Source organism: Natator depressus, chromosome 7 (assembly GCF_965152275.1).
Source record: "Natator depressus isolate rNatDep1 chromosome 7, rNatDep2.hap1, whole genome shotgun sequence".
Lineage (NCBI taxonomy): Eukaryota > Metazoa > Chordata > Testudines > Cheloniidae > Natator > Natator depressus.
In genome coordinates this window covers 75187755-75207608 of record NC_134240.1, presented here as the reverse complement: position 1 = coordinate 75207608, position 19854 = coordinate 75187755, and the positions used below count along the sequence as shown (strand labels likewise).

The following is a 19854-nucleotide window of genomic DNA, read 5'->3' as shown; positions in this document are numbered from 1 at the left end:
TACTCATTGCTTTGTCACTCTGAGCAAGCCCACTCTACAGGAACTGCAGCAACAGCTAGGCTGACAGAAGAATTCTTTGGTCAACCTAGCTGCATCTACACCAAGGATTAGGTCATCTTAATTACGCCACTCAGGGGATGTGAATGTTAGTTAGGTCAATCTAAATTTTAAGTGTAGACCTCTCTGTGCCTGAGCTTCTTCACCTGTAAAATGGGGATAATAAGTTACTCGCCTTGGTTAAATGCTTTGGGATACTCTGGTGAAAAGGGGCTATAAGTATAAACTATTACAAATAATAATATATGGAAGTTGTGAGTCAACATATAAAACACACTGAGTAATCCCCTATTCCTATTTAGCAGAGTACTTAAGCTTGTGCCATGCTTTTCTGAAACAAACTTATTTGTAGATATGGTAGGTAGCTTGAAACTGTTCTTAGCACTAAAGACAGATTAAATGAACCACAATGTCCTTTGACATGTACTATTATTAAACTATTAAAATAATGGTCGTTAGAATTCTCCACTAAAACCCTTCTAACTGTACTTATTTCCATCCATCTGAACAGAAGAAATCCAGCTTTTACACGCTCACTAACCTAATTAGTATCAACATGTTTCAAGTTGCATGCAACACAAAACAGATCCTATTTACCCATCATTTTAATTGACACCAACACCCCCCCTCTGCTGTTTTACAAAAGCAGTTATTCGCTTCCTTTTGACCAAGTAGTTTACCTCAGTGAGGAGCTAGGCAATTGCTGAGAAAAACAAAAACAAAATAATGGCCTATCCTTATTACATTACTTGTATCTAAAAACAGTTTCTAAACTGATTTAAATGTTGACGTTAACAGGTACACTAATTTGCTATTGATCCTTTCTGGACAGTCACAGCTTTTATATCAACACATCTATATTAATTTGTGCTTAGAGGAAAAAATATGAATTAAGAGAGAGATACCCAGAAGTCAAGCATCCACCTAACTAAGCATTTTATTAGAAGAAAAGTATGTTTTTTCTTGCAGCATAAAGTGGGAATTTAACTTAAAAAGGCTGCCAATGCAAAAGCAAGATAAACAGCAAGAAACCCTGTTCTAATTCATTTGGTGCCACAACCATAAATGGGTCATATCATCCAGTGGTGCAAACTGGCATAGCTGCACTGAAGTCTATGCAGCTATGCCAATTTACACCAGCTGAGGATAGGGACTAGATAATGTTTTAAAACTCACTGTTTAAAATTGCGATGATGGTTTTCACGTACACAACACACACAAAACATTACTTCCAACCATCCTCTTAAAACCAAAGGAGTACGGAAAACGAAAGGAAACAGGAAAAATGAAGGAGGAGAGAAGGGTTATAAATATAAAGATAACCGTGGTCACAGTAAAAATACTTTTGAAGGTAAAAAGGTCAACATAAGTTAGCGGAAATTTCCTGATTACCCCATTAGTTTATAAGCCCTGAGTGGTACAGGTGTGAGTAACGTTAAAGATATCATGCTCTGATCTTGTCCCATTGGGTATTTGTGCTCTGATACCACTCATCTTTTATTGATCCTCCTGACACATTTTAAATCAGCAGGTGATTCTGCCTTTGATAAGGTTGTCCTCCCTTGACTTCCATCTCAGTCCATCCCGCTACATTTCTAACGGCACTTTAAAATACTGTGAAGTCAATGGAAGTTTTGCTTGAGTTGAGGGATACAGGATCAGTCCCCATGAGTGCAAACAAATTCAATGTACCACCGTATAGAGAACTAATGGAAAGAATGGAGAGTAAGTATTCAGGTCAAAGCTGCTGAAATGTGTGAGCACGTGTGCTAAGTCATTCTGAACAAGCATTAAGAGGCGAAGAAGGACCTCTGGAAACCCTCCAAAAAGTTAATTCCAATTACCGAGTCTTGTGTCACGAAGACACATACTGCTGTTGTGTTGGACGTCATGGATACACAGAGGTGCACAATACACAAACTGTGTAACAAAAAATAAGAGCTGTAGGGGAACCAGAACTTCTGTTTTGCAGGAAATTCAGTTTTAAAATCTGTTTTAGGTCTCAACTGGAATGAAAACAAAGAATTTCAACATACCTGCAAAATGAAATTTTCAAAAAATTATTTTGACTCAAAACATTTCATTTCTATAAAACTGAAATGTTTTTTTGTTGCTTTGACTTTTAAATTTGAATGATAATATAATACAAATTACATGGAATGTTCTAACATGATCAAAATATTTCATTTCAATTTCTTTTAAAAAATTTCTTTATTTTTTCCAAAAATATTCTGTTGGAATTTTTTTAATCAGCTCTATTAAAAATTCCAGCTTTCTAGTGAATTCAGCATGTGGCTTTCTGGGGCAGTCAGGAGGATTGTCACAACATTTACATTTATTTATTCTAAGATCATGCATTTCCACTGTTTGCTATTTAAAAAAAAATTACCTTGTGTTTAAATTTGTTGGAATTCTTGTTCTCTTTCTTGTTTAGATCAATAAAATAGTGAGTAATACGGTCCTTGGATTTAGAATCCATGTCCCATGAAATCTTGAAAGAATCACATGTGATGTTACTTATTTTGATGTTGTGTGGGACTGGAAGTTCCTCCATCTCTGCGATCCCACTATCTTGTGATTTATTCCCTGTGTAAAAATAAACACTGACTGCATTAGACAAATATGCACTAGATTATGACTGTTTCAACTTTTAACACAGGCAAACACTGGTCCCTTCCAACCATTCTTTTACAAAAGTACATACACACAGCTTAGGAGCACACTAAGGCCCAATTCTGTAAGTCATACTTGGGGGTGGGGAGAAGCACCTGCTCACATGAGCTGTCACCTTGAAGTCAGTGGAAATACTCACATTAGTAAATGCTCATCAATATGAGTTAAGGGCTCCACAATCTGGATCATAGTAAATTATATAACAAAGATGTTGTGCCACTACATATATGGTTCCTCAGAGACATATGAAGTATTTGGTGGCCAATAGTGAAAAGTTAACAGGACCAGAAATGACTTAATTTCATAGTGCAGTTATTGACTGTCAAATGTAAGAAATATGATTAGAAATGGAATTCGTCCTAGCAATGATTCTCAAACATCAAGTATAAAACAACGCTTTCAACATTTACAAGAGGCATGAAAATATAAAATCTGATACTGTCGTACTTGCAACAAGCATCAAATATTGACATTGTGATAGTCTCAATTCGTCCCTTGGTTCTATCTGTAATGTTTGTACACTTGAACTTCACTGCAGTTTCATCAGGAAGCTTCTTCTAACTTCTACAAATGCACATGAGAGAGAGAGAGAACAAATTGTCCACTGACCCCACAAGCAACACTTGAACTAAAATTAGGTATTTCCCTGCACTCCTGCCTAGCGAGTGCTTCCCTGCAGTGGCGCCGCCAGCAAGTGTTAAGGGATGAGGTGATCTTTGCCAGACTCACATTCCATAAGACTGTAGAGGGATGCAAATCAACAACAGAAAAGAGCAAGAGAAAAACAGAGAAAAGGACACAGCACAGACAGCTAAAAAGCAGTGAAGATAGACAGATAGTATGGTGTGAAGGAAGAGACAGAGGATAAGAAACAAGACGATAAAGATGGGGAGAAAGACAAAGAGAAGAGGAAAAAAGGAGTGTGGGGGAATTACCACTGACAACTGCACTGGGGTTAGAGGCAGTGGTACCAATTAGGGGAGGCTAGTGGGAGGGCAAAAGGTTTTTGCCCTTGCTGAAAGTTTCATAGGATCCAGCGCTTAGGAGACGGTAGGGAGGGGCATGGCCTGACCATTTTAAGCTGTGGTCCCATACAGCATCAATACGACTGCTGCTGGAGCATTGCTCCGGCTACCTGATAGTAACGCCACTGAAATTTGACCCAGATGCCCTTCCATCTAGATGAAGTACATAACTTTGGACACCATGATCTAAACTTACAGAAGTGCACACCAAGTTTATGCAGTAAAGCAGAGGTTGTTTTATGTGTGCAAATCCAATATCTGTGCTTATGCATCAGTACTATGTATTTACTGTTGGTCCCAGACAAAACCTGTTCACACGCTTTTGAAAATTTGGGCCGGATTGTTCATATTAGTAAAATGTTAAGCTGTTCATCAGGAATTCAAAATACAAGTGTGATATGAGCAGAATTTAGGAATCTAAGACAGAATATGACAACCTCTGATTTGTTAGCTGTGTTTCTCTGATAAATATTATTATTGATATCATCACACAGTTATAATGTTAGGGGGTGTGGTGGATGTAAGAATTAAAACCACAGTAAAAATATTTTAGCTTTCTTTGTAATCTTCAAATAAACACACATGCAATGAACAATAGAAGAGTCTAGCCTGTAAAGTGCCTAAGCGGTAGGGGACAGGGTGAAGGGTCCTGGTACACTGTACACTGAATATCTAAGACCATGAGAAGGGAGCAGAGAGAGGAGCAAGACCAATACATGATATTCACATAAAAGAAGGAAAAAAAGCAGGGCTCAGAAATCATGCACAGCTTGTATCACAAATCATGCCATGTTCCAGCAAGCTGGCACTGCCAGCAATAGAAGCAGAAATACCAACCAGTATTAATAACTTTCTTTTCAAATACAATTCAGTCTGTCCATGGGAAATGCTTCCTACCATATGAGATTTCAGATAGCTGACTGTGGCGTAATAGCGGCCACTTTCCTTTATGATCATTGTGCAGTTGAAAAGCTACTGAAGGCTCCACCAGCTGCATTTGAAGGACGAACTGTGCCTGTGCTCACTGGAGCCATGCTCTACACTGGGGGGGATATGGAGAGGTGCTGGTCATATGGAGGCTCCTAGAGCTATCTGACTGGTGGGAGTAGCTAGTGTGTGCCTTGATCACAGCATGTTTAATAGTCGGTTGGGGGGCCTGACCATGCCACTAACCGGGCAAACCATGTTCCATGGGGCTGTGCCATACTAACACAGGCAGCTCCATGCTCCCGTGAAGGATTTCTATAGCCTATACATATTGGTCCCAACAGATCAACAAAGTGGGGAAGAGGGTGATCAAGGAGAGGCACATGTAGCCCATTCTACCACAGATGCTACTTGAGTCAGAAATGGTTCTGTCTGGTGATGGAAACTAACAGAAAAGGGATTAATGCAGTGAGATAAGATATATTCTTCTGAACCTCACACAAGTGAAAACCAGTACAGGGGCCTATGTCCCTCCTAACAATGGGCTGTGTCTGTACCCTAGAGTCCCTTGAAACAGTGTGAATGTTTCAGGTGCATGTACTACTGGTACTTTTGCTTTCCCTACATAAAATGAATATACAAGTTATGATGTTAAATGTGCACTGAAAAGACTTGGAAGTAATATTTTCTTTATTTAAGTATACAAAACTGAACTAAATGTCGCAAATAGTGATCCTAGCCTTATGCCTGTGTTCCTTACACAAAGACTGAAACCAGAACTCTACCAAGTACTCACTTGTCTTTAAGGGTTCCCTGGCATACCTGAAAGTGTATCAGTAGGTTTTTCTAACTTTGTCAGAAAGTGACACTCATTTCAAAATTATTTTTAATGTTTGTTAAAATATTTTTTAAAAATCTGTAATCACCAACACATGATGAAAATCCAGCAGCAGAGCTGACATGTAAATAACTCCTGATAAAATGGGCAAACACATACCTCCATCGTAAGTTACACTACCTCTCCTATAAAGTCCACACCACAGGAAATGGGAGATCCAAAAGTCAGAAGTACCTATAATATTCTGTATAATAAGATGTTCCAAAGTATTGCTGTCATGCCCCTTACTCCTATGTAAATACAATTCTTAACTATTTTAAATTAATTTTGTCTTATTAGTTTAAATACTGCTGAACAAGCTGCACAGGGATAGCCACTAATACCATATATGAAGAGTTAAATGAAAAAGACTGTCAGGATTGTAAAAGTAGCAGAAGCCTTGACAACCTGTACCGGTGCAGCATTGAAACTGAAAGCTGAACCTTTAGAATTCCAAGTCTGGTAGTTGTTTTAGATTGATGTGACTGTAAAAATAGGTGTTTCCAAAAAAAGAAACGCATGGGGAAAAAAGATTATTTTCCCTCCTCTGAGGTTCAAAAGTCAGTTACGAAAAAAAAGGCTGCTTTCCAAAAATAATATTTTTTTTCTAAAAATACCTTTTCTACTGAAGTTGCAAACATGCTACTCCCAGTGTCAACATTTGTGTAGTGTAAACTGCTATTTCTTTTCTTAACTCAATATTGAGTTTAATATACCTAAATTAACAACCATGCAGATGTAAACACAATTAACACATCTCCTGCAAACAATGAGGCCTTGTGAGAGACTGAAAAAAATATTCTAAGCCATGACGCTCTACTTTATCATGTAATTATTTCACCCCACTCTTTTGCTGATGATGGCTCTGGAGATCTGGTCTTTCCCCCAGGGCACTGCATTCCCCCATCTGAATTGCAAATGTATATTTTATATGTTATTATCTACATCGGAAAAAAATGAAGAGACACAGTTTATGAACATGATAATATTTCATGTTTCACTATTGACTCACACTCTTCATTAAGACCAGACTTCCAAAATAAACACCCCTAAATATGTAAAACACTTTAGTAACAGGAAAAGGCTATCAAGGCATCAATCAGATCTTATCTGGTTGATTTGAATGGCATCTTCCTTCTTTTTTCAAAAATTAAATCCTTCAATTCATTCCTTCTCCAGAACGAAACCTAGGTGTCTCTTGAAGTTGTATGAGCTAATCCTGCAATTTTCTTTCCTATTTTTCATTTTCTGTTTAATGAATACAATGGCTCTCTTTGAATCCATATTGACCCTTAATTTTCTAATATTTACATTAAGATCCTTAGTTATCTAAGTCCTTACAAGTATGAATGATTTATCTCAATTAACTGTGAATCCATCTCTTCACTAATTTAGTAGTTTTTATTAAGACAACTTCAAGTCTCCTCTTTCCCAAAGAAAAGAAGGCCAACTAAACTTTTTCCTCATGTTAGATAATCAAGAATTGGTATCATATTGGACAGTCTACACTTCCTTCACAGCAGTCATATTTTTTCTTTGGTGCAGTGGTCAATACCACATACGCAGCATTGCAATTGAAATCTAAAAGTATTTTGTAGTTCACAAATCTATTACCACCTATGAACTTCATGGCTGCCATAGTGCTTTACACCATGGCCATTCAGAACAACATTGCAACAGTGGGAATAGACTCAGATCCTCTATTTCCAAAAGTGCCAGCCCCTGCCATTTGAACCCAAGTACTAACTCAGAGTCCAAATCCTGCAGTTGAATCTGTTCAGATGGATCCTTACATCCACAAAGATCAGACTGCAAGATGAAGGCCTCTGCAATTAGCAATATCGAGCATGACACACAGTCGAGCAAGTTCTGATCCCATCCACTAGAGGGCAACGGTTAAATATAATATATTCAATATACAGTTCCAATTTGTATTCAAAAACTCTGCTAGTACAAGCTGGTAGTTTTCCCATTTTATTGCAGCTGTGCACTGTGAGAATTATTTCAATGCTTCTTTTACAATATCCTCCCCACCCTCAAAATTTTTTTATTTTTACTTATCTGTAAACTGGATATATTATACCAGATTAGTTAACTGGACATATTCCTTAGTTTGGTTCTTTGCACCCAGAATAATTATTTCACTTTTATAAGACTGACATAAGATTCAGTGCAGACGAAAGTGAAATGGAAAAGACCTTTTACGTTAGTTTGTCTATTTTCCTACCATTTAGTGAAGGGTTGCTTCTTACAATATATTCTCTAATGCTGTTCAATCCAGTTTTAAATCACTCAAGCAACGAGGCTTCAACTACGTAAACTGCAGAACAGTCTCCAAGAGGAACAGACCTCACCGTTGGGAACTTGGAAGTTGTTTTCAATATTGTCACCCAAATTGCTTCGACACGTTTGATGAAATTTAGCCCTCTTGAGGGGTAGTATGAGGGGTATGCAAAAGCTAAGTGGGACTCAAGTGGAGCCTACACACTTAAATGGAGCATAGGCATTATGAATATGCGAGGTTCTACAACTGACCAATCACACTTGTAAATTTCCATTGAAAGCTTCCCATTGCCACTCACTCTTGAGTGATTTTTCTATCCAGCATCTAATTTGCCCCTTTATTCTCATCTCAGGATGTTACTGATACATGCCCACCCATTCATGCTGAAATCTAGTAGTGAACCACTCAAAGGATAGGTTAACAAAAGGAAATAAACGCTAGGGTAAACAGAAGTCGCAATTTAACCAGTAGATACTTGCTCTGAGGTAGTCCAAAATCACAATTAAAAAGAATTTACCACTGTGGTTTGGTAGCCAGCTGTTTTTGTATTTGCCTCTCTGTCAGTTCTTTATGGATGACTTGATCTTTCCTTGCTGAAACATCACTTAGAAGCAAAAGTGAAAATAACCTACATAATGCTGGAATGGCGAGCTGTAAATTGAAAATTAAAATGAGGCAGCTTCTGTTTAAAGCTACCCCTTTCATTTTGCATTTTCCTGATGCTCCAACACTGGGAACGGCAACAGGGAAACATGAAAACAATACTGTTGTCACATGTCCTCTGGGTCAAAATTCAAAAGAAAAGACTAACAACCAAATGAACCCACTCACCAGTGTCACATAATGGGAAATGTCTTCCCCTGGAACTAGAGACCAGACACTTCAGAAACATCTGTTTTCACAAAGTCTGAGTTTAGTTATTTAATAATTAAACAGTCCAAGGAATTCTTGATTCTTTCACGAGAAGCCAAGGAAGCTACTAATTTGTGTACTGTTCACACTTTGAAAGACTAAAATCTTATGCTCAAAGCCACAGAATAAACACGAAATGCCAGCTTCACTGACATCAGTTGGAGAACCACAAGATTAATGCTTTATGCTCCTATTCACAAGCTTATCTCTCTCTGCCACATCCAGAGTTAAATTTCAACTTAAATTGTCTAATCAATTTTAAAGCAGTTGTGATTGTCACTACTGAAGCCGAACCAAAATGCTGGCAATTGAGTAGAAACAAATTATATAAAATACATACTTAACTCAGTGTTTTCATTATATCCCCAATTCAGAAATTAGCTATAAATGAAAGAAAGAAAATAGCACTGACGTTTCTGTTGACCATTCATGGCTTTTCACTTGCCACTGTTGGAGACAAATGATAGAACTTGGGAAGTGATAAAACCAAGCTGAAGAAGACTTGAAAGATGTCTGGGATTGCTTTTGAATTTGTCTCACTACCTGGAAAACAAGCAGCTGAACCATTAGGTCTGAAGTAGAGGAAGACTGAAACAGAAAAATCCTATTGGAACCTCTTGCTGAAAAATGGTGATTGAGCATACACAATAACTACATTATCTGATTTTAGTAATATGAGCACCCTTCACTTTCCCCTTAAAACTCAAAAGACAGAAGTCCACAGCATGGAGAACCTGCCTACTGATTTTTCATTCAACACACAAAGGCTTTTTAAGTTATCCACAAGGAGACCCTGAAGGCATTCACTTCTAATAATTTTTTTTTAAATATACACGGAAGAAATATTTTACAAAACTGGAAAAATAAAATAATAGTTGCTTTTGGGCTTTGATATTACCCTAACAGTCAAATTAAACATTTAAAATGAGGCATTAACAATGGAAAGATATTTAACTATCGCATGACTAGCAAGCAAGTCCCTATATAATTTGCATATATATGATACGATTTCCCCACCTCTATTTTGCATATAATTCATCATTTGGACAATACATTAAAATATACACTCATGCTGGAAGGCTACGCACCAGACACACTGAAGTGAGACTACTGAGCATTCAGACTTGCTACAGAGTTGCTGTGATTTGTATTAGCAATCAAATCATGCTTTCACTTCCATAACTCCATCCCTAATGTAAATAGCTCAGCTTGCAGGATATCCACCACCTCTCACAGCAGTAACTGTGCAGTCTCCTATACTGTGTAAGCATGAAGAATTATCCATCAGTCAAACAAACCCATGGAAAACAGTACCTGGAAATGATTGAATACAATGAAATAATGAGTACCTATCAACAAGTAACAAACAAAACAAAAAACCCTAAAGCAATAATAAGCATGACTGTTTGTATTCTCAAAGCAAAACAAACTTCTGAAACATTCACTCAATTGCAATGGCAGTCTTTAAAGCAGAGACAATAAAAAGAAGGCATAATAATCACTTAAGATGAATCCTTCTGCGTGGAACATACTATTTGTTGTTTATGGATGGCCATGCAGGAAAAGACCAGTGGATATCTTTTAAAATCGTCCTCTGCCTGCCCCCTGGACCTAGATGTTGTGATTCCGCTTCTAGGAGGACTGTGGGAGGCGTTTTCATATTGATAATTCCCTGGCACATGATTAGTGTTCAACCCATAGTTAATTCCATATCTGTGTCTAGGATTTTATGTGTATCTACATATGCTAAACTGTAATATCAGAACAGAATTTGAAATTAAGCAGTTTTCCTGTGAAACACCTCACCTATTCAGAGGTAACATAAATAATGGTGATAATTATACTTCTCTAAACCAGTATAAATAGAAGTGCAATTTACATACTAGCAAGCATTAAACCAGGAAAAGCAACCAACAGAAGGGTGTAAGAAAGTGATAAAAGGGCCCTCCGTGTTGTTTTAAACCTTCCTGTTGGCTATTTCCCCTGCTACAATCCCATCCTCATGCCCCATCAGTGAGTAAATTATAACTATTTAACAATGTGTAGTGTACATTACCATTTACATCACCTCTGAATCTGGCCCACCATGTGCAGTTCCAGTGCCTTATTTGACTTCTTGTTGAAGACTTAATATGCAAGGGATAAGGGCAAGTAATCTGGTTCTGAAGTTTTCCTGCTCAAGGGTAAATCTCTGGTAATTTTTGAGTCCTGATGTGCGAAACATGATTGCAATTTCCTGTAATCTTCCATGAGAAACGTGAGAACAGTATTACATGTTTCCCAACCTGCAATGCAATTTCACAGGATCTTGGAAAACATGTCATTTAGGGAGCGTCAACAAACGACTTGGCGTTCTGGATTACTTATTGTTCAGTTGTAACTTTTAATGTTACAGTTTAGATGTGGATATACATGTGACCATCCACGAGCCTGGTGTCTGCATCTAAGGTGTCTGCAGCATATCATTTCCTCTGCTCAAGGGAATGGAATATCTTTTGCATTTAACATGGCCTGCATTTTGACAAACTTCAAAACTGGGGTGCCCAGTTTCAGTCCGATCACACTTCCTTGCCGAGATCCCCTGGGACCTAGGTATTCAGAAAACAGATATCCTTATTTGGAGCAGGAAAAAAAAAAATCTATAGAGAAGTCACTTTCCAAGTTGTAAAAGAGAAACAATGTCATGACTCCTCATCTCTGATCCACTCATGAGGATGGAATTTTATACATAAAGATGAACTCGCATTAGTCAAAGAGTCAGGTTTGTATATAGCATATTAAAATGAACAAACAAAAAACCTTAGCCCATAAATAAAACTGGCATTTAGGTGAGGTAATAAAAGCTTGATAAGGAAATCAAACTGAATCATTTTACTGTGGTTGCAGGACGATAATATGCACAATAGATGAAACATAGCCAGGTGCAGAACTTAAATTCCACTTAAGCCCAATTTTGAGGGTTTAAATGTGACATAAATGGTGCATAGGTCATTGTGCTGGCCTTCTGCACAGGGGTGAATTTCACACAATAGAATAGAGATCTACTGTTTGAACTGGCACATCAGATATTTTTCTTGCATATTCTTCCAATAGACAAAATCATTCTCTACATGGTTTTGTGTTTGTACAGGCAAGAGTGACTAATGAAACAGCAGAATTTTAAAAAGCTGACACTGGTTGTCTAAGGTTCCCGAAACCCATAGCACTTACAAAAAGATATACCTATAGGTTGGGAGATAAAAAACCCTAGTGGGAGGCAAACTGGCTACAGAAATAAATTCATTTCACTCAATAGAATGTAAATAACTTTTATTTGGAATAATTTGAACCATAATCAGAGTAGACTCACTGGGGAAAGCTTAGCGACTCTTCACAGTATCCCCAAAAAGGCTTACCACCTTTTCCTATTTTTAGGGAGAAGAGGGGTTTTCTCCATCCAAAGGAACAACAAGCTTAATCTGAAGAGAAGAGTTTCTCTTTTGTCTCTTTAGATAAGTTACTACGAATGAATAGTCAGACTAGACTAAGGCCAGCTCTACACTACCACCTACTTTGGTATAATTTACGTCATTTCTCCTGCTGACATAGCTAGCGGCTCTTGTGGAGGTGGATTTATTATGCTGACAGTAGAGCTCTCTTCCGTGAGCACAGAGCATCTTCACTAGAAGTGCTACAGCTTCTAGTGTAGACTAGTCCTAATATTGCTGTGCCTAACAGAACTCTTACGGGTGCAAACAGGAGCTTTGTTTTGTTTCATATTGGTAACTTTTGTGCGGACTCAAAGCAAGACCATTTCTCCTGAGCACTGTCAGACTTGCACTTCAAGAAAGAACAAGAAATGAAATAGGGATTGGACAGAGAAATTCCCTTTGAAAGATTCAAATCCCGACGCCGCCACCATGAGGGGATGCTGGGCAACAATATTTATTAGTTGGTCCAAATTCTGCTTCAGCCCATAGAAGGCATGACCAAAGGGACCAGAGGATCATTTTAGCCAATCATTTGGCTTCCTTAGGGCCAAAAGAACTTGCCCTTGGCAGATGAGTTCCCTAAAGAGGTATCCACTACTATTAGAAATGCTGTAAGTTTGCATTTGGTTAAATTCCCCTCCAAATAAACTGCCCTGCGGGCCACAGTTAGTACAGCATTGCCACTGGTATATGGAATCTTGAAAGGCAACGCGCAAGTATTCCGACACTATATATCCTACAAATTGGAAATCAGCCAGGATATTAGGGGGAGAGAATATATTGGACAGGATAATCTGACTTTTTCCTCAACATTTATGAGGTAACTGTCCTGTCTTAGGTAGTGCAAAAGTGTTTCGTTTTCGTATCTTTGTGATATTTTGGGATAGCTTTGGAAGCTCTTTAAGGACAAAATGCCTATCCAGTCAGGAACCTCCTTGAAGAGACAGTCCTTATCAATATGATGGACATCAGTACATCTGTTTTGAATGAAGAAGTAAGAAAGGGATGACAGGTGAGTTAGGGTTACTTTCACTCTGCCTGACAAAGCTGATGAGGTCTAACTCCCTTGACTGCCACAAAAGAGAAGATAAGTTTGGGAGAAAAGAAGAGGGAAGAAATATGTCTTGGAAGTGAGTTCCATTTTTAAGGTCACACACAGGCCGAACTGGACTAGCGAATCTTATATGGTGAAAGGCTGCTCCTCTCCAGCTGCAGTTGTGCTGAGTGGCTTGGAGGTTTCGATACCTCGGTGATACCTGTGCACTGTTTAAGACTTTTGGCATGACAGAGTCAGCCTCACCACAAATGAGCACACAGATTTTGTCCCTGAGCATTCTTTGGCCTCCCATTAAGAGAGAGAAACCTAATGAAACTGGGAAAACCACAACAGTGAACATTCTAGAAGAAAGATCAAGACTAAGATACTCAACAGAAGCCTTGAGATAACCTGGTTGGGCTTAAAAATGCTGAGTTCTATTAACCATTCATGCCTGCTCAAGAGGGATGTAAGCAAAAGCCCACTAGTCCGACTTACCTTGACCACTCAGAGAAAGACAATGCTCAGTGCAGTCTGTTGTGGCAAACTGTCAAGTATGTTTTCAGGGAGTAGAGCGCTGCTATTGTAAATTTCCCTAACTTGATCGTTTTCTTAAAGTGTCACTGAATATATACTGAACAACCAATCTGTTATCACACTAAATTGCTTTATTATAAGGTTATGCATCTGGCATGTGTGTACATAAAACAGCAATACAACAAAAATGATCTCTACTTAAACTTTTTTCTCTATTCTCCGATAATTTTTGCTCTTTTCCATAAATGGTACACCAGATGCTACTAACACTGTGCATCAGCATTCAAATCACAAACCAGAAGACTGAGAATTGTTTAGGGGTAAGCTTTCCCTCTGCTATACTGGTACATCTTAAACATAAAAATCCACTCCAGGATAACTCAGGAACACTGAAAACGGCATCAACAAAATATACAAATACCCCGGCATGAGGCATCTTGCACTACTCTTACTGACAAAACCAAACATCAACATCACATAGTTATTGTTACATTGTTTTAAATTCCTAATTCAGTAAATATTTTGCAAACAGCATGTTTCTCTGCAGTTATGTTTCAAAAGCAAGTGCATTCCACACATGTACAGCAATTCAATTTACCACAGACACACATTTTCCTAAAGATTTAGGAGTATAATTCCTTCTATTTGAAAGAAGAAAAGTCTATCTGCTCCATACAAAGGGTAAAGGATAATTACTTACCTTACAGTAACTGTGGTTCTTCAAGATGATGTAGTCAGTAGATCCCATGGTAGGTGCCCATGCACCTCGTGAGCACAAAACCAGATTCTTTTGGGTACCATTATCTACTGGGGCCTTGCCATGTTCTTGTGCGAGGGCATAACGGGCAGGGCAGCTGCGATCTTCTTCAGTTTCTTCACAATTCAAAGTCTGTGGTGCTAAGGCCTCAAAAAAGCAGGAATGGAGGACAGATCCAGGGATCCATGCTGACTACATCTCAAAGAACCACAGTTACTGTAGAATGAGTAACCATTCTCTCTTTGAGTATGTGTCAGCGTGGATCCCACTGTACATGACAGGCAAGCAGTATCTTCTTCCAGATTGTGGGACTGAGCAGTCATAGTTGATCAATCAAACAAAGATTCCAAACTTGGCATCTGCCCTGGCTGCCATGTCAAGTGCATAATCTTTAACAGAGGTCAGTGGGTTACTCCACGTGGCTGCTTTGCAAATCTCCAAGATTGGCATATTTATGATGCAGCCTGATGATGTTGCCTGTACTCTAGTGGAGAGAGCCTTGAGGTTTGGGGAGAAAGACTCACTAGCCAACTGGTAACAGGTGGAAATGCACTATGCAATCCACTCTGAGTGTCCCCGGGAAGAGATTGCGTGATCCTTCAATACACCTGATATGACCATAAAGAGAAGGAATTAAGTACTATCTAGTAAGAGTGTGAAGCTCTGAAGATGTCCAGACTGTGAAGTTTCTTTTCTGGAGGAGAAGAGTGAGGTTTCGGGAATAAGACTGGTAAGGTCACTGACTGATTCCGATGGAATTCTGAGACTGCTTGGGAATGTACTTTGGGTGTGGTCTTAACACCACTTTGTCCCTCTAAAGTGACTAGTACAGCAGTCCAGCTTGGATCTCGCTACTCTGTGCTGATGTGATGGCAACTAAGAAGGCTGGCTTGATGGTAAGGTGGTATAATAAAAAATCTGACAGAGGTTCGAAATGGGGCTCCGTGAGCCAAAGGAGGACCCCACTGAGGACCCAGGTTGGAGTTGGGGTCTGAAGAAGGCCCTGGGGTCTGAAGAAGGCCCTGCAGGTATCTAACACTAGAATGTATGCGAAAATGGAATGTGATTGAACAGGAGCATGATACACTGGGCAAGGTACCAATGGAGTCTGCTGCCATGTAGTCTATTCCTTTTTGCTCAGCTTCAGTGCTGAATGAGTTTTGAAGGATTTATCCCCTCTTCCCCCGATGCCTTTCTGCATCTCTATATGTGAGAGGACATTGTGCTCTTTCTCCTGCCCCTGTGTTCTGGGCATCGTCTTTCTGTGCTGTGCTTTGACATCTGGGGCATCGCCTTCAGTGTTGATGGTCTTGATGGGTCTGGTGCCATGGTTGGTGCTGATTATTTACTCAGTGTAGACTTCTCCACTAAGGTCTTGGGCATCATCTGCCAGCTCAGTGGAGCACTGGATAGTGCAGGTTTGACCATTAGAGTATCTAATCAATGGAGCCCAAGTCTTCTGCAGCTGACACCACTCTCATAAATTGTTCTAAGAGATGCAGTTTCAGTCTTGCATCTTTCGAATTTGAGTTCAGAACGAGAGGGAAACTGAGTACCTGCTTGGGATGTGGGATTCATCCAGGTAAAACAGGCACCTGCTGTGCCTGTCTTTAAGAAGAATTAGTCTGTTCAATCTGCCATCTCAACGTCCTTCTTGAAGTACAGGGGGTCTGCACCATGGTGAGGGAGGGAAGGGGGGAGGTGCTGGGTGATCCAGATGAGGATTGTTCAATCCATGATGCTGAAATTAAAGGCTGTTCTGAAGGTTTTCAGAAATCTAAAATGAGAACAGCTTGCGCTAGCATTCCAGTGAGTTGGGGCCACAGCCACTCGCACACGAAGCAAAGGGTGTATATGTGGCCTGTTGTATTAATTTTGATGGAATTACTGGGCCCAAAGAGTCAAAGGCATCAACATGATGTTGTCACTGTCCAACACCTTTAAATAAGGTTTGGGATTTGCTATACAGATACCTCAGCCTGCTTAATACCAAGACAAACATAGTTTTAAAAAATATTTTATTAAAAATACAAACGAGAAGGAAAAACTGGGAGGAGGAGTTAATTGAGATGAGCTGAAGCTCTTGTTGTTAAAGTCCGATTCTAATTCATAACTAAAACAGCAAGAGGGGAAAGAAAAAAACAGCAAAGAAGAAAATACAGTTTCTGTTTCTGGTGTTGATTCTCACTTTCAATCTCACTGCTGGAATGACACAGGCATGGCTCATGGTCTTATTAACCAATCTGAGATGTGGCAAATTAGTACCAGCATCAGACTGTTTAGGGCACTGCTTTTAACTGCCTCATTGCTCACAGACTAATAGCAGGGTTGCAAAATACACAGTCTTGGATGACTCTTATTAGATGGAAGGAAAAAGGAGAGGCATAGGGAAGAGAAGAAATAAGGTGGGGAAAGGAAGAACACAAAGGGAGATGAGGGTGAGATGAGAACAAAGTCTCACATCCCAGGTGGTGGTGGTTGGGATTAGCCAGAGCCAGAGCCCAGTCTGGTCAGCACATCTCTCAGGATCAGGTCAATTTGGCCAAATAGCATCATGTTGGATGGCAGGGTCCCAGATAGGTGGGGTTGGCAGCAATGATGGTAAAGCTCACACCTTTCCTTTTCTCTTGTGTCTCAGTCATTGGTTGTTGGGAAGACAGTTTCTTGATTCTCCCCCCACACCTCCATCATAACTTTTTGTTTAAGGATCCCAAGAGGAGAGTGATGGGCAAAACAGCCCATCCCCTCATTATTTTGTTCATTAATTCGGCCTAATTTTTGACACACCAATTTTGATCCATTGGTTTTTGGGCCCACACTTTTCTTGATTACCAGGCATGAGCTTAACAAAACCCTTGAGTTATATCAGTAGGCCTTTTTGTCTCTTTCCCTTTTGCACCTTTGCTCATCAACATTTGTTGTAATAGGTTATTGTGACATTTTATGAAATTTAACTCAATTTTCACAGCTGAGTTCACAAGTAAGGTAAATTTGTAGGCCCAACCAACAAGCCTTTGATGGATACTGCTAGCCAAAAGAATCCAGTCTCCCACGCCTGAGGCATATGCACTCCATCAGTGGGATCCACACTGACGTACTCAAAGGACCACCTAGCTTTCACCTTCTATAAGTGTTGCTTTCTTCATAAATTCTCTCTGGTAGACTAATAAGAAGCACCCAAGAAATGAAAATACATTAATAAATCCCAGTTAAAAAGAGAGCTAAGAACAAGTCTTACCATATGTGGACTGACCTCTTTCTAGTTAGTGCTGCATTAACAGCAGCCAAAGAGGCAACAGCTCTGATCAAATGACTAGTCTGAGAATAAGGCCAGAATTTTCAGAAGTGAGTATGTAAGTTTAGGCTTCCAAATAAATTGCCTGATTTTCAAAAATGCTGAGCATCTAACTACTTCCACTTACTTTAACAGGTGCTGTTAAATGCTCAGTACTTTTGAAAATTAAGCCACACATTTAGGTGCCTAAATATTGATCTAGGAGCCTAATTTAGGCACTCACTTTTTAAAAGATTGTCCTAAAATCAAAGGCACAGAAAAAAAATGAATACAGTAAATAATAGACTCCACTTGACCAGATTCTATTTGGATTCTATTTTGCCTGACCTATTTTGGGTTCATCTCCAAAAGCAACAGAAAACAGGTTTCTGCTATTTCTTTTCAATAAAAATAAAAAATAAGAGGCATTTTGACATTTATATGATGAAAAATAGCTCCACTGTGAGCAAAATGAAGAACGAAGGAGATAAGGTGATGTGAAACTGATATTCAGGGATAAGGCTAATAATAAAAGGAAAGTTAGTCATATACAACACATTGAGTCTCCTTGCCACAGTAGCAGTCTGAAGAAATATTGACTATGACCGTTCAGCTGTGGCCAAGAGGCGCTCAGTATAACTCAAGAAACGTGGGTGCAAAGGTAGCTTTTTTTATTCACCTGATCTTGGTTTGACTGTGTGCCAAGCTGGTCCCCTTGGAACAACTTAAAGCATTCTCTGGACTGCTCTAACTTCTGTTGGTGTCTAACAATCCCCCGAGGAGCCATTGCAGCAAGAACGTCCATACCCCCACACCAGCAATAGCAGAAGAGCCTTTATGCCAGCTCTATGCTACCAGAAGATCTCCCTATACTGGGTTGATTCTTGCACAGCTAATTGAACTGGCTTCAGGGCCACCTTCTGACACTGGTATAGTACATGCAGAACTGATGCAGCTCAGGATTGAAGTCAGTATTTAAAAAGAAACAGGAGTCATTAAGTAACAAGTGGCCTATGGTTTGTCCCATGAAGTTCAAGTCCCATGGACAACTGGAGACTTGATCAAAGTAAACACTATCTAAGGGCTTTAAGAAAGTGAGCCAGAAAATGAATAAGAGGAGATATTAACCATTCAGGGCAACATGAAAAGCTAAACCTATATACTCAATAAATTCTGAAAGGAGATTTATAAATCAAAAGTTGAAATAAATATTTAGAGATAAGAAGTAAAGAGTGGTTCCTTGTAGAGGAAAAGTAAATATCTAAAACCCTGAAGACAAAGGCTACAGTGCACTAGGATATCAATAGCCCTTCTGAGAATCACATTAACAAGCACAAACAGAGCTATCAACAAGAGTCTTTTCTGGCAAACTTTCATCAGGAATTAATGGCATCACATTCAAATAATAAATATGCTAGCCTGAGGGAAAAAGAAAATGTTGTCTCCAGTCTCAAAAGGATGAGGGACATTACCTAAACTCCTTATAAGCAAAAGAGCTTGATAAGAGGAAATCCATTTCTTAAAAAGGACCATCTGTATTTTGGGATGAGGAAGCCCCTTCTGATAAGCAACGAGGATTCTCAAACACTCGAAAGACCACGTATCCAAAATGGGCTTCCCAGCTTCATAAAATAAATAAATAAAACTACTGTTTATAGAAGGACTGTGCCATCTTTTGTATGAAAGTCTTCTTTCCCATCTTTGTTTTCACCATTGCTGATACATTTAAAGACCTGTTTTGAAAGGACCCCACAAATCAGACCTTTGAGAAGATAGAAAAGTGGTACATTACAGCAGGCAAAAAGGGCCAACACAAGACAACAAAAGAAAGGCACGATTAAGTTTTGAGAAAACCACTTACTATTCCAAAAAGAATTATAAGAGGACTCTGAAGTTGCAAGGTCAAGCTTCTAAATGTCAGGAAATGAGAGGCAAGGGTCAGGAAACTGCAAATTAAGGTTGTATGTGTTAAAGTTAAGTTAACTGCACAATACAATATGATACCTTTCCTTCTACAATCTGAAG

At 39.1% G+C, this 19854-nt stretch overlaps 1 protein-coding gene across 3 annotated transcripts in view; it reads right to left on the bottom strand.

Annotated features, from left to right (window-relative positions):
• The window catches only part of PHYHIPL (phytanoyl-CoA 2-hydroxylase interacting protein like), an 88585-nt gene that overhangs the window by 15900 nt on the left and 52831 nt on the right, over positions 1-19854 (bottom strand). For all 3 annotated transcript variants that reach the window (XM_074958830.1, XM_074958828.1, XM_074958831.1), the window contains exon 2: positions 2447-2643. In XM_074958830.1, coding sequence (XP_074814931.1) covers positions 2447-2611 — 165 coding nt within the window. In that variant the 5' untranslated portion in view covers positions 2612-2643. The remainder of the gene's footprint in view (positions 1-2446; positions 2644-19854) is intronic.